The sequence below is a fragment of the Anomalospiza imberbis genome, chromosome 1 (assembly GCF_031753505.1).
Source record: "Anomalospiza imberbis isolate Cuckoo-Finch-1a 21T00152 chromosome 1, ASM3175350v1, whole genome shotgun sequence".
NCBI lineage: Eukaryota > Metazoa > Chordata > Aves > Passeriformes > Viduidae > Anomalospiza > Anomalospiza imberbis.
This window is the reverse complement of record NC_089681.1, coordinates 111197504-111213719: the sequence shown is the minus strand read 5'-3', so window position 1 is coordinate 111213719 and position 16216 is coordinate 111197504. Positions and strand designations below refer to the sequence as shown.

General features: G+C 38.6%; 1 protein-coding gene across 7 annotated transcripts in view; it reads right to left on the bottom strand.

Moving 5' to 3' along the window:
• GADL1 (glutamate decarboxylase like 1) overlaps nucleotides 1-16216 on the bottom strand; it is an 80153-nt gene that overhangs the window by 26485 nt on the left and 37452 nt on the right. For all 7 annotated transcript variants that reach the window (XM_068206199.1, XM_068206236.1, XM_068206226.1 and 4 more), the window contains 3 exons: nucleotides 13358-13557; nucleotides 9103-9154; nucleotides 5993-6082 (listed from right to left, as the gene is read on the bottom strand). In XM_068206199.1, coding sequence (XP_068062300.1) covers nucleotides 5993-6082; nucleotides 9103-9154; nucleotides 13358-13557 — 342 coding nt within the window. The remainder of the gene's footprint in view (nucleotides 1-5992; nucleotides 6083-9102; nucleotides 9155-13357; nucleotides 13558-16216) is intronic.

Here is a 16216-nt window from a genome sequence, read left to right as displayed (position 1 = left end):
TAAGGTGAAATGGGCACTGTCAAGTTCATTGACTCCTACTTCTCCTGATGAAGACTTCACCAGCCAATTCAGGCCCTTGGACTAACACTACTACTTCAGTAATCATGCAAGAATAAATACAAAAGAGAACAGAAACATAAATTCCAGTTATAAGCAGATATACAGTCAGAAACCAAAATATTTTACTTTGAATTAACAATTTTTTTTAAAGCATGATATTTTTGTATTCTTATAACCCAATTCTATGGATGATACATTTAAAACAAAGTAATGTTAAATACCTTGTTTAATTAACAGCTACAGTCACTTTTGTACTGATGAGTTATATAAAACTGCAGAAAAAGACACATATTAAAAGGGAAAGTGTGCAAATCCCTCATTAACGAGGTACTGAAACACTGCTATAATTTTTCTCTGCTATTATATTATACTGTACTGTTTCATTTCATTTATCAAAGCCTAGACCTTTCTTCTTAACAGTAACAGTCATTTGTATGCAGCCAAACTACAAAAATTTTGTTCATCTGCTGCAGTATATTATGCAGTATCAGTTGCAAAATAAGAGATTTTGCTACTTTAAAAAATTAATGCTTATTTTATTATTAAACTTCTAAGCATCACATTCTGCTGACCTTGATTCCCCTGGCAAATCAAATTTCTTCAAAGAGCCCCTTCAGAGGTCCCATCTGATATGCGGAAATGACAATCCACCAATCCCCTGTCTAAAAGAAAGAAAGATTGCCAAAGCAATCTCTTCCACCTGTGCATTTTTGTTTCTTGAAGTCCACAACAGATTTGAAGGGTGGTTTAAGAGAAAGCAAGGACCTTAAGGGATGGCACTAGTGAAGTCTAAATGGACAACACCCACAGCCTTTCCTTCCTCATTAAGCTTGTCCTGAAAGCAATGATTTGGCCAATCTAACTCCTGTATATTTCTGTGCAAATCTTACCTTTTTTTTTCTTGTCATTTTTTGTGGCCCTCCACCAAAACTGGTGTCAAACTGAGCTAGACAATAGAGGCAGTAGGCTACTTGCTACCATAAAAGTTACTTATGTAAGGAAGGTTCACAGAACCCTGTCTCTGTCATTACTCTTCAAACACACACATTAAAGTATCATTTAATTGTTTCCTTGTTCAAGTGTAAGAAAAACTCAGAGTGGTAGACAGGGATGCCAGCAAATCAAATAACATTTCGCACACAAATCCCAAGTAGAAATACATTTGCAGTGACATATTTAGGACCTTTCTTATGCATGAACCTGATTTCACTGCATTTAATACTGTGGTTATAACTTACGTAGTTTTTCTCTTGTTCTTCCAAAATGCGGAGGACAAACTTTGTTAATATTACCAACTGGAAGTCTTGTTTTCCCTTTCAATCCAAATATTGTACCATAATCAATAGGTATTTTGAATACATAAATACTGCTGAATCTGTTCCTTGATTAGTTTTTTTTTTTTTATTTATACTACAAAGACCACAAGATTCAGGGGTTGCCAAGGCAACACCTCTTCAACCTCCTTACATTTATGCTTTGATATGAAATCTCTCATTACACAAACGTATCACAACACCATTCAGCGTGACAGGCTATTTTACAAATATGCCTTCAGATAACAGATATATTGTTCCCCTAAACAGGAGAGAAAGGCTGGAATAGGATTACCTTTTACTAAGGTGAAGAGAGGAAGGGCAAAATGGCAGTCCAAGATATACAAGCTTTAGTAGAACATGACTACTTTAATATGACTTTGCATCCTGAACCTTTTATTAGAGCCAATAAATTTTGTATTACTTGGCCAAAAATCTCAAAAGGAAAGGAAGGAAACAAAACCAAAAATCACCAACTGCATCACAAAAGTAGAGTCTGAGACTGAGATTCTAGAATTTTTGAGTTCCTGAATCTAAAAACTGTGTATAAAAGCTTTACAGAACCATTGGAAATCTAATACTCCAGAATATGTTTTTTAGAACTACAAAGAGAACAAAGTTTAGTAAATCACAAAATACTTACTAGGAACATATTGCCACTTTTTGAACCTGGATTTTGAGGTCTAAAGTGGTACTTAGCAATAAACCACTAGCCTTCTTTACTGAGCAGTATTCATTACATAGTACTCTACCCACAGCTATGCTCCAGGATCATTTGGCAAGGCCAAGGCGCTGCAGGAGGAGGGATCTGTTAAAGTCAGTTACTTATGGGTTGTCTTTTAGTCTGCAAGACCAAAGTCTGAGTTTAGGCAGACTAGAAACTGATCCAGAATGAGTAAGACATGGTTAGCTGACTGGGTTAGCAGCAGGATGGCAACAGGACCATTCCAAATGTATCCCTCCAAACACTTCCTTGTGCCTTAGTATCCTCTGTGCTGCCAGGAGGCTTTCCAGAGATGCTATCACTAACAATCAGATAATTCTACATCATCTGCAGGCATTTCAGTATAAGATGAGAAAGCTGACTTTTCTAAAGGGAGGATTGTTACAAGAAAGAATATGCATAGATATTTGTAGGTATGGAGAAAATACAAAAATTGAAATTATATCTGCTTATGTGTTTTTATTTCTTCCCTCAGTCCCATTTCTGCATTGCAATTTCCAGTTCAGCTTTTCTCACCGTGACCCTGTGACACACCGACCACTCAGCAACAAACAAAATAAATCCTACTGCGTGTCACCAAAGGAAAAGGATAGAAATTCCCACTGGGGGGCGCATACAGCACTAGCAAAGCCAACGCTCCTTCATCCCGACAATCATGTCAGTTCCAGGTCAGAGACAGCAGCCCCCAATCTGCAATGACAAAATAACACCACTGACAGATACTTCCAGTTGGATCTACCAGCAACTCCTCAATTACCACAGAGGACCCGTTTGCAGGGTTTCTACAAGAAGAAATCTCTCCTCACTTGTGAAGAATGGCAATGGAAAACACCTTACCCGGGATCGTTTATGGGCTATACTGTCTGCTATTGCCTCAGCATGCTGCTCAGTGCTCAGGGCATGGACTATCTTGGACCATCTAACTGCACCCAAAGCCTTGCTGCACTGTTTATAGAACTAGTTTCACTACACAGTCAACTGCTGCTGTAATCCCAAAAGATCAAAGTGGTGTCAGACTGTGGATGTGCACAGAATTCCCAATTTCACACATAACAAAGGAATGTACCATTCATGCTGTTCTTTACTTCCCCCACCATCGTGTTGTTTTCTCATTCCCTAAATTGTTCAGGTGATGAATTAAATGACCAGTTAGTGGCTGTTCCAAATCCTTCAGGCTTCTACCACCTCTCTGTTTTGAATGTAGGAGATTCTGAAGGGACCAAATTTCACAGCTGAAGTTGAAAGCTCCAGAATTTAAAACAAACAGCCTACCCAAAAAAAAAAAAAAAAAAAGCTTCTGGGAGACACATTCTATGTAGGACAAGAATCAGGTATCACGCTACAATCCAGTCAGTCCTGACACATTTCCATATAAAATGGGCCACGGAAACTGGAGAAGAGCCAGTAGAGCAGAAAACCTCCAAGTTTATTTTGCATAGGACTATGCAAATTCTTCACAAAGCTTAGGATTTTAGATCTGAACAATTTGCTTATCAACTTTCACCAGCACTAAAACTCATATAACTAGCCTTAGAAGACAGCATGATATTCTGAATGATATTGCCGAACAAGTAGTTGAATACAATCAATTACTTGCCCTAGGGATTTTTAAGACATATGTTTCCTTAATTGTTGTCAGTTATGCAGGTCAACAAAAAGATTGATTTCTGGATAAACAGAATAACTGTGATGTTAAAGTGTGGTGTGAAAAGAAAAATTGTGAATGAAAGCATTTTAATGCTCATTTTCGTGACATTATGGGAATAGTCAGGAACTGCTTGCAAGCAAGAAACTGTCACAGCCCCATCTGTCCATCAACAGTACCATGTAGCAACCTCTCCAGTCTTAATGCTCTTATCATTTACACCTTGCTGATCAGGATGCATTTCTTGTTGTCTTACAATATATTTGTATTGATTAATGTAATGTAATGACCATGCTGGTTGCATCCGCAATGCTAAAACAAATTGATCTTAGCTGAAAAAGTCATGTCTGTCTTATTTTTTCTGACCCAGTGCTGTCATTTCATCTGCTCACTGATGCATGTTGTGCCCCAAACTGGCCCTCAGCATCCAAAAACCAGAGTAACCCCAGACCTATCCCTATAAATAATCAGTGAGGTGAAATAACATATTTTCACTGTGAAACAGGCTCACTTCTGTAGTGTCAAACTGCTTCCCAGCAGTGTCTAAAATAACACAACCAACAATCATCATTTTTTGTTTCCTCCAGGAGATAAATTTGTGCCATTTCCTAGGGAGCTTTTGTCTGTTTTGCACTAGATTTTTTTTTTCCAGGCTTTTATGGGGAAGAGTGAAATTGTTTATGTCTTAGAATTTGGGATTTCTTAGCTTTTCATCAGAGGGGATATAAGAATCAAGAAAATGTCACCTTGCCCATGAAAAGAGTGGTTGAGATCTGCAGCAGTGGTCAGTTCCTGGAAGAAATTGTATGCAAGCTTCTTTCCCTCCACGCTCTTTTCCAAAAACACTGGCTAGGAAATCTGTGTTTCCAGAATCGATCTATCTATATTGGTACATAAAATAAATCTATTCCCTACCCTGGCTAGAAGCACCATAGAGTAACAGAGCAAAGAACCAGTAAGTTACACTCCATAAGCCACTCAAATATACGTGCTCAAAGCCATTTGTTGTGCCTCATCCCTTCCCTCCTTGGTCCCATCTGTAGCCACATAAACAGTGATGGTTGCAGCATTTTTCCTTCTATGTCTTCCAGTTGCTCATTCCCAAATCCTCACTCCTCCATGAGTAGATGAGCTGTTATACAGCTCTGTATACATACATACATACATGCACACACACATATATATACATACACACACACACATATTCACATATAAGATTTCCACTCTAAGGAGAGGATGGGAAGCCCCAAACAAAAGGAACACAACTTTGTGAAAGGATGGTAAATGCCAAGTCCTTGCATCCATACTGTGGCTACACATGGTTCTGGACTACAAAAGTATACTTTCCAAAACAATGCAGATAGGGTTAAGGAAGAAATTTCTCCTAAAGACACTCCAGCAAAAATTGAAAGCAATTCCTGTGAAAGCTGCTGAAATACAAGCAGATGTTACAGGAAGCATGTACATAAAGTATGTATGCTTGTTTACATAGTATGCAGATGATATACACATCTATGTTCTAGTTTAAACTTCTAGTAGCAAATTCTATGAAAAAATAAACACAGAACACCACAGCTCTTCCAGAGATGATTAAACAATGAATTAAATTCAATTCCTCACAGAATAATTTATTCAGTAAAACATAATACCACAATGTCTAGTGGTTTCTTAATTAAGTCTTAACTAACGATTCTCCACTAGAAAATTCAAAATTTTACTGCTGCTTTTTATCCAAGATGCTCATGGTTTTCTATCAGCATGGAAAAGAGTTACCAAAACACTCATCTGTGAAGCTTTTCCCACAGCATTTTCCTATTGTATTCCTTCTGCCATTTATGTTTAACGTCAGAAATATATTCTTAAGCACTTCCTTGCTTGCATTATCATAGATTATCACAGATAATGCAAGCCAAGTTCCAAGGACAGCACTAAGTATATGAAACAGGTAATGAATAATCTGTCTAGACAAGAGATACACCAACACTGTTCCTCTTCTCTCAGTTCTGCCAGCTGCTAACAGCTTGGATAGCAAGCTGAATATTTGTTAATGCTTACATCTCTTACAGTAAGAAAAAAATCAATTAGATTTGTCTAAACTAAGAAAAACCTTAAATCTCACCAACATCTATTTGAGGATTAAATCCCCAGTCTACTGATTGGTTACAATGGTGAGCAAAGCTGAGGGCTATTTCACATTCTCACCTGGCACACAGATTAATCAGTAAGCCTCAGGTAACACATGACACTCACCTGGTGCAGCTTTTGCCAAAATTCAGGTCCATCCTCCATTTTTCTTAAGCTTGGTGGAATGTACCAAAAGCAGACGTTTGCATACTCCGGCTAAACAAGAGAACAAGTGTTTGTTTATAAGATGCAATAGGGATACATATCACAGCTTTTCAAAGAGCTCTGATTTATTTTTTGTGAGGGTTTATACCCTTTCCTTTTGTAAGAGTTTATACCCTTTCCTTTAAAGCTTCCTTCTCCAACTCATCTTTTGTTTCCTTTTTTTTTTTTAACTAGAAATAATTTTTCATATAATCCATTCCTCCTCCTGCTGCCAGGGGCTCCTTTTAAATTTCTTCTTCCTATATCCATCTTTAACTCTGTTTTACTCAGTAAAAAACTTTGTCTAGACAAAGTATAAGAGAGGCACAGAAAGATAACTTACAGAATTCCTATTTGAAGCAACTTAAAAGAATACATTTTAAGTGTTTTGGAGTTTTTAAAATGGAAATTTCCAATGATGCCTTTTACACGAAACACAAAAACTCAATTTTTGTGACCATTTAACACTTCCACACCTCATCATTTTTCTACTGAACAATCCCAATCTCCTCTCATATCATAGAGCCCACTATACAGTGCTGGAGTTAATGCTGAATTTCTCAATTTCCACATTTTATAAGAATCTCAAGACCCCTTGCAGGGTGTGCACCATATCCTGAATGTATCCTGTCTAATATCTAAGCAGGCCTTTTGAGCAAAGACTGAAACATCACGTGTCTGCTTCTCTCCAGGGAAATTTTGCCTTTAAACTCAGCAGAGTTAGCTGCAAGGCTCCCAGCAAAAGTGGCTGTTCACCATGCATTATAAAATAAGGCATTTGGTGCTTATGAGGTTTCTGTATTATATATGATTGAGAAAATGTTCCCAGCAGGCCAGCCCAGTGTCTATACATTTCCTGCTAATTAGAAACTTTTTTCTTGTTTACCTGTAAAGAGAACAATAATATGAGGAATACATATACCTTCTGATCCCATCCCACACAATCCATAAATCACCAAGTAATTCTTGACCTCAACTATTTGCAGCACAGCATTCAGATGGCAACTAGATTATAATATGGATTATGATAATTTGGATTGTGAACTCACACACCCCACTCCTCTCCCACATGCCATCCTCATCAGTACCAGTGGAAAGAAAAAAACAGTGTTAAAAGGGAGCTTGGTAGCTGAGTCACACCATCTCTTTGCCCCACTGTGGATGTGGCTGCTATTATAATCCCAGGCAGTCTCCTGAATTAGGAGCTGAGAGATGTTCTTCCATGAAAAGCCACTGAGAGCTGCTCATATAATTTTCTGCTTCATTCAAAGAATGCATTAAAGACAATGAAATCATCAAGAAGGATGTCATTGTCAGCAGGAACTGAGCTGCAAACCTGCCATGTGCTGCTGCTGGAATAAAGATCAGTTCTTAAAGTCCCATTTCTTCTCCCAAAGAGCTTGCTGTGAGTACACATGTAAACACAGACTCTGAAAAGGCAGCGTCTTCCCCATAAGAGCAAGGACTAGCTCTGTGTTACAGGGTTTATTGCAAAACTATTTAAAATCAGATGGCAGGAGCAGACAGATGGCATACATTACCATATTGCTATTGCCTCTTTTGCCTTCTTGATTATCTCAGTTTCCTTTCACACATCAAATACATCATTGCCTTCTGAAAATACCATTCATCCTAGAAAAGCACCCCCAGCTGTGCTTCATACTCTATTTCTGGTTGTCTTGTCACAGGTCCTATCCAAGCAGGTAAGCAATTATACCACAGAAGAGTTCAAGATGACTCAAGCACAAGTGGCATTTCCAGGCCACAGAGCAATTCTCATTACAGGTTTTTCCTCACTGCATGTATCAGAGGATCATCTTCCTAAAATCCTTGTCTGAAGTCCATCTTCCCTTCAGAGAGGCCTTGCACAGCTGGGCCTCGCTGCCTCATAGCATCTTTTCTTTGAATTCCCATTGCTTATCCCTCTGCACTCCTGAAAACTTTGTTAACCCTTTCAACTTCTCAACTCATAGAAAAACTCATAGAACTCAAGAAGCACAACTTCTTTCTCTTAGTCCATACTACAACACTCCTTTCAAATCCATTTTAAATCCAGGTGTCCTATTCCTGCAGGAACTACACAGTAGTTCTGCTCTTACCAAGAGTTTTCACGTCTACAGCAGAACTGGGCTCTCAGCTAAGGTCTACAATAACAATAAATGGACAGCTTTTAACAGACTTGTCACTTTACTGACCCCATCATGAGCTGCTGGCCTAAAATTCTTCAAGTGATCAGCAGTTTTCAAAGTTAAAGAGAAAAGTTTACATTGTATGAATAGTATAAAATATTTTTCATATTTTGTACTTTGTCTAGCCTAACCTGGGATGCTCATGGTGGCACTTACTCCATTTCTCATCCTCCTCCATGTACTCTCTTCCTCCTGAAACCACACAGCTACCTGTCTCTCATACAAGTATTCTTCCAAAAATGCAAAAGGTTTTTATAAAAATGACATGTCTTTGCAACATCCTCCAATATCAGCGTCATTAACCAAAGAGCAGAGAACAGGTGGAAAAACATTACTCAAGTTCTATTCCCTTCACCCCCTCTCCCCCAAGCAAGATCTCAGGAAATAAGCTGAGAGGTGTAGTAAAATAAGTGAAACACACAACTTTTGTGTAGTTTTTATGAAGATGGGAGTCAAAGTAGAATGAGGGGAAAAAATATGGACTTTAACAATGAAAAGTCCATTTTAAGGATCAAACTATTTTTCCATCCAGCACACAGTCTTATTTGTAAGTCTGGCAAGCACTGTTTTTTTTTACAGCCAGCCTCTTAGCTCTCACAGAAAAGGGCTCCATCTCCACCCCCTGAGGCAATACAGGACCGGAAACTAAGTAATTGGGTAGAATGATGGTAGGGAACACAGCACATGTTATGTGTGTTCAGTCATATCTGTGGACCTCCAATACATAAACTTACTTAGATTAGATACTTTATATACAAGTTGGTAATTGACTAAAAAGAACAAAATCAAACAATTGACACTTCCTAACAATAACAACAACAGTTCAGTTCTCTTTTCACTTACCTCTAAAAGAAGCTGGAATCCATCTCTCTTTTTAATTTCCTCCACTAGATACCTGTAATTAAAAAATCAGGGGTTTAAAGTATAGAACAATACACAGAGACAACAGCAAAAACAGGGTCTTCTTTTTCGGGTTTTTTGGTTTTTTTCCACACTTGGAAAACAATAGAGTTAAACCTCATTTATACCTGCTGTGAAAATGCAATAGCTATCGGTTCCTGGAAACAAAAGAAGGCTACAGCCAGCCAAGGAGCATTGAGGAGAAGCCAAATTCTGTCCTCAGGCGGAGATTTGCAGCAGAGCCACATGGCACAAATTGATCCTATTTGCATCAGGTTGTGAACTTTCCCACTGCAAATTAATACCTCCATCCCTTGTTCTCAAGTGCCAATGCTGGCCTGCCATGTTATTTCATGGTCACTCTGACACCTCTTGCATTCTACTATCACCAGGATCTTTTAGCTTAGCCCAGAATTTTAAAATTTGAACATACTTCAAGCTCAGCAATTTTCCCAGTACTGCCCACATTCCACACAGTACAACAGTGCAACTTTCCATTCAGCAGGCCACTGCTTGTGTACAACAATCCCTGGACCTCCCATGCTAACATGGTATTAACATGGGAATTTCTTTTCTTCCTCACCTGTCACCTGTGAAAAACACAGAAACCTTCAATGGAGAGGTGGGTTTGAATGAAAATTTTGGATACAAGCAGCTTCAATTTACAGAATTTTTTAAAACATGGCCGCAACTTTGCCATGGCACATATTGCACAGGAATTCTGAAGCAAAGAGGACATAGATGGGAATTCTCTCTTCTTCTCCCCCCCCCCCGCAAAGCCTCACAAAGAAAAATCTCAACAAATTCACTGCAAATTCACAGTATTTTTCCATTCCAACAAAATTTTAGTCTTTTACATGAAGATATTGCTGTCTAACATTAATAAACCTGACACAGTTAAACTACTGATCGTGCACAAATCTGTTCTTCTCTTGCACTCACTATTTGGCATTTTCCTGTCTGAAGCTGCATTACTGGTCATCACACTACTAATTCTTTTTGGTGAAAAAGAGAAATATCGTGAGAATAACCTCCCTTGGTCCTACCCACACGCCTGAAACTTGCCCCCAGCAGGGACAACCCTAGCAGAGTTGTCTCTCCAATGCCTTCCCCTCCGCAGACGCGCTGCAGAAACAGGCTGGCTGGGCAAGCAATTAGCAATACCCTAGATGGCACACATTTTTCCAAACAGCGCCTGGGGAGTTGTCACGCTGTTTATCATTACCAAGTGCTGTGCCTGTGACTCATTGCCTCCCCGCAAAGGCACCTCTGCGGTGGAGAGCCAGTGCCCACAGCACACCACTCAGGAGTTGTGCTGTGCACTGGGGAGGGGTTTCCTCTCCCTGGAGCAAGTCACAGTTCTGGTCATTTCTGCCATCACTGCTCAGATGTGCACTTGTTTGTTATCTGGCTGTTGATGTCCACACTACTGCTTAGGTTGAGAGACATGATTATCTGTAAGGTAATTATCTTATGTCAAACAAGCTTGCTAGTTCTGTCCTGTTTATTACAAGATGCTTGTCTGTGCCATAAAACCAATATTCAGCAACATCAGCAGGCTATTCATACGGCAGTGGCCTCCAATTATTTTTTTTTTTAATAAATTATGAAAGTGAAACCTATGCTTTCTCTTTTCTTTTTTTTTTTTTTTTAAGGTCTTGAATTGTTAGAGCAATTTTGAAATGCTTAATATCTTTCCCTCTTACCTCAAGTGCCTTTATTTTACATCACCTAGGCATAAAATCTGACATAGGCTACCTGGTGTCAGTCAGGTTCACAACACTGTTAATCACGTTCTTAACTACACTGCCAATAACCTGAGAAGGCAGCCATTAGAAAATCCATTGCCCATGATTTATCGTGCCAGGATCATTTGATGGCAGTGGAGCAATTTACTTTGTGCATCTCTCCACAGCTGACAGCGAAGTTTTATTATCATGTCACAATTGTAGTATGTTAGAGGGGCTTGAGTCTCAGTGAAGACCAAAGTACACAGAGAAATGTCATTTGCTGTGATTAAGCCTTGCAGAAAATGAGGGGTGGAGATCTGCTGTGAAAGTAGACATATGTCTGCTAACAGTGGGTGTCAGAAGAGGAAACAGGCAGAAATATTCCAAAGAAGCTGAAGCATAAAATGCAGAGGTGCTTATGTAGTAACTATAGCTGTATTCTAAAAAGAGTATATGTCTCTTTTCTTTTTAGTGTACTTTATAAAGCAACATCTCTACATCAAAGACAATTGGGGGGAAGAAAATACACCAAAAAAAATCTGAAGCAATCAGTGGGATGCTCTACTCTACGTATTTAAAAAGCAAGCCTTTCCAAATAGACAGCATCACAATATTCCTGGGATATTTAATACCCTGAAAGCATGATTCATCTCCAGAACAAGAAGATATTACTGGAATAGCCAATAGGCAAAGTTTGCTGAATCAGAAATACATGCCTGCGATTACCCTAAAACATTTACAGCTCTGCTTGACTGCAAATGAAAAAAAAAAAAAAAAAGTCAATCTTGCCCTTAAATTCTATAGTCAGTGGACTAATTCCAGAATTAATCCACGTCTGTGTTCAGGAGCACTGAAATACTACCCTTGCAATTGAAGTAACATCTAATGTAACAAATGAGAAAGGCTGCACAGCTGAGTAGCTGGCAAACCTGGTACAGTGCCCATGTCCATGCAAACTCAAGATGGCAATGCCACCTCTGTGAAGAATCTATTTCGTTAGATAATGTCTAAAAAATTAAATTTCATCCTAATGGAAAAACAAACCAAAAACCAGAAGAGACAAGCTAGTCACTCCTTAGAAGTGTTACCATCTGAATCCTAATGTTGAACAGAAATATCGATCCCAGAAAGGTCATTAATCTCTACACAGTCAGTCAAATGACCTTGGCCAGTGATCTTGATAAGGCTGAATTCTCCTACTGATAGTGGAAAGAATTACTTACCCTAAACAGACAAAGAACAGCGCAATGCTTCAAAACAAAAACAAGGTGCAATTTAACCAGAGCATATTAAAGAAAGATATAACCAGTCAAAAAATGAGTGGCTTTAAAGAAATAAAACAGTGAAAGTCACAACTTTTTTTTGGTTCCACTGGTTTTGGTTCTTTCTTTTTATGCCTTTCAAATCCACTCTGGGTTTAGGTCAGGGGCATTTTAATTTTTTTCTTTTCTCTGTAGTAACTTCATTAGAGTCAGACTATTCCTTCAATTTTGATTGAAGTAAACATTCAATTCTTTTCTACTTGTTATTTTATATAAAAAAGTAAAATGTCAATACCAATTATTTGACTTAAGGCAGTGTGTAGCTAGTTTGGTGTAGTTTTCATTGTGCTTTGTCTTGTATAAATTCTGAACAAACATTTTATTTAAAGTGAACTTTTTTTAATGGGCCGTTATCTTATTTCAAAATAATTTCTTCTCAGAGAAGAGAAAACCACCTGTGTATGGAAGTCTCTTCCTGGAAATGAAGACATCACCACCACTTTATAAACACCTTCTACCAAGAATTTTGCTGAATTCACTTGTGAAACTCAGCTCTGGAAGACCAAAAACTTAATGAAATTGAAGAGGGAGATCACAAGAAAAAGGTGTTTCAGTCCCTAACAGAACATACTGTAAGCATTAAGAACTTCAACAAACTTGAAAAAAACCACTCAAGCATGTCAGAACAATATTGCATTCATACACCTCTACTAGATCCTAATATTAACACAGTGTCCTCATACGAGTTTTCCATTATCAGTTTTTTGCATTTCATCTTTCACAAGGAATGACACGAACAGGAAACTTTGGTTCTTGCCAGACACAGCTTGGATTCTGGCACATAGAACTTCTTTTACACCAACACCAGAGCACATAGTTGAACTAAAAGAAAGTGTTTTAGTAACTCTGTCCTATGTGTGTTGTTCAGGTAACATAAATGTTCCACTATACAGACTGCTAGCCTAATTTTGACTTCCATGCTTACCAACATTTATGCTTATTGCTAAAAGCAATAACTACTATTAAATATTGTAGGAAATGTAATAACACCAATTATTATTGTTATTAGTTCCACCTATTATATACAAACAAAAGGATAGAGGCAAAATGTAACAATGGGGTCTGTTCCAGGATATGGAGTATCAGCAGTGCCAACATTTCAGCCATTAAAACAGTCTAGACACACTCAAAACTGTGAGATGGTACCTCGCCAAAGCCAGTGCCCTGTTCACTCTCTCCTCAAGGCCTGTAGTTCCCAAAGCTTTCCACATCAGCCAGAATTTGAATGCATCTGGACGCCTGCTGCACTGAATGGACTTGTCACCAGTATCGTAGCTGACATCATAGAACTTGTCCTGCTGGAACAGGTACGCAGCTTCGGCAGAGTAGCACCTCTTCAGGAGGCCCTGTGAGGAAACACGATGGAGACTTCAATTGGTGATAAGCATTTTCAAACCTCCTCAGAAGCCAAAGTCTTTCTTTTCTTGTCTGTATCAAATGCTTATTAAAACAGATCTGGATATGCAGGATACCATCCAAAGCTTATGGTGGATAAGGACCCTGGATGAGCCTAAAGTAAGTGAATTCACACTGACAACCAACATTTATTTATGATTATTTTCTTCATAATGTCATGAAAGAGCAGCAGGCTGAAGAGGAATTTTGACTCAGAGCTCAAGAAATCATGGGAGTGGGTACCACAGAAAGAGCTGCCCTAAAACACGTATGTACATGTATGGATGTGAAAGAGAGAGAAGAAGGAGACACCTATATGTCCACTGCTCCAGTCTTCAGATCACAGAATCACAGAGTTTTTTAAGTTGGAAGGGACCCACAAGGATCATTGAGTCCAAACCAAGTAAATGGCTCATACAGGGTCTGAACCCACAGTCTTGCAATTATAAGCACCCTGATCAAGAACAACACCTGAGGAACTTCCTATATGTTCACAAATTGATCAATCCATTCCTGCTTTGGTTAGTTGCCGGTTTTCTTTAGCCCAAAGAAATAAATGTTTAGCCCTTACTGCCAAATAGTCACTGTGGATTTAGCATAGGCTGGCTGCTTCAGCAGAAAAACCACAAGGAGATTAGTACAACCCAATTTTTTTCTCTTTCACATTTCAGAAAAATGTAGCATTTGAAAATAAACCTAAGAAAATATACTTTCACATATGCTAATCATGATTCCTAAATAAAATTATTTTTATTCAGGAATCACCAGCCTACAGCTTCTAAGGGGCAACCTGGGCAGAGATGAACAGCATAAAACAGACAAAGATTAATGAGTGATGTGGCACGTTCCAGCAGAGAACAAGGCTGGGAAACAGAAAGCACAGAGGCTGATACAGATTTAAAGGTTCAGAGGAAGAGAAGAGACATAGGACTGGCTGTTGGCTGAAGAATGAAATATCAAAATATACTCTGTACTATGAAGTAGAGAGAAGGGCTGGCAGAAAGCAGGTTACATGAGCAGAGATGAGGGTGGCCCTAGAAGGCGCCCAGGAGACAGAAAACACTGGTCTGTCAGTGTTAAGAAGAGCACAACTCATTTTCCAATTCAATCTCACTCTTCAATTTGAGCAAATAAAAGAAGCATTTCTCATTTCACCCTTTTCTCTGCATCCGCTGCAAGTCTGATTTTGAAATGGCACAATGTCTGATATCAGTCTTAATCAAAGTGTCATATTCCCACATCAGAGGTACAATTCTTGATCTTCATTCCAATATCCTACTTATGACTTTGGGACTGGCAATAAAATGGAGCAAAAAGGTCAACACCAAAAAAAAAAAAAACCCCGATAATTAATGAACTGGTATACACAGAATAACTCTGCTTCTCTCCTAGACTTCTCAATTCCCTCCAAAAAAGCAAAGCAAATAAAAAACCCCACCTACACACCTATTTACAGAGCATGAAAGGAGAACACCACCAAGGTTTCTCCACAACTTCTGTAAGGGTTTGACTATCCCATTGTAATATTTCATAAAAGTACAGCAAATTTGGTCTAAACACTTTAGTCACAGGAGCAGCCTGGTGAAAAGACAGGTTTTATGACCACTTGGGGGAAAAAAGGGTCAGTTTCTGCTCTTCCTTTGCAGAGATAACGTGCAGCTGCAGCACAGCTGGAAAGCCAATAACGGATGCAGTTTTGCAGCATATAAGATTCTAACACCTACTTTCCAATTTTCTCAAATAAAGAAAGGCAAGGCGATAATATTAGAAATGACAGAATAGTCAAGCACTGAGGCACCCAGATTTTAAGGTTTTTTACAGCTTTTTTTTTCCTCTCTGGCTAGCAGCTGCACAACAAGAAACAGGAGTCATTCTGTCAAGACATTGTGGTCTATTCATTTAGACCTTCATACCTTTACTTTCAGGAAAATAACAAGTTTACTAGACATGGTGCTTAAAAAAGGAAAAACAAGAAAAAAGGCAGCAACATCCACAAATTTAAACTAATTGCTTTGTTGCTCACTGACTTAAAATGTTGAATGATGTATCTGCAGTGAGTGTACAGTAGGGTTGATCAATGTGGCACTATCTTCTGCCTTATCAGAATGTAATGCAGCTGCACAATAGAGGATGTTACAGAATAGTAGCTCCCCTCATGCCTGTCATCTGATAAATAGTAACCACTGTTTATCACAAGAAACCTAAATGCAATTGGCAATATTATAAAAGACTGAGAAGTTCACTTAAGATCACAGGACATTTGCATAGTTACATCATTTTTTAAAAATGCTCTAGCAGGAAAATGCAACAAATATTTTGATGGCCTTGAGTCAGCTTGTATTGTTGATAATGTAGGTCATTTATATTAAAAAAAAAGGCAGGTACTGTGCTCATCTCCTGGCGCATCTGAAGCTGACAATACATGTGACTTGATGATCCTTTTCCACCTGCTTATCTTACTAAGAATGCAACATGCTCAAGAAATCGTGCTGAAGATACTGATACTATCAATCTCCAGAGGCAAGTACAGTGACATCCTCCTGAATGTCATTAGAGCAGAGAGGAAAAGAAACAAAAATCATGCTTTGTGAGAAAGAGAAAAATATTCTA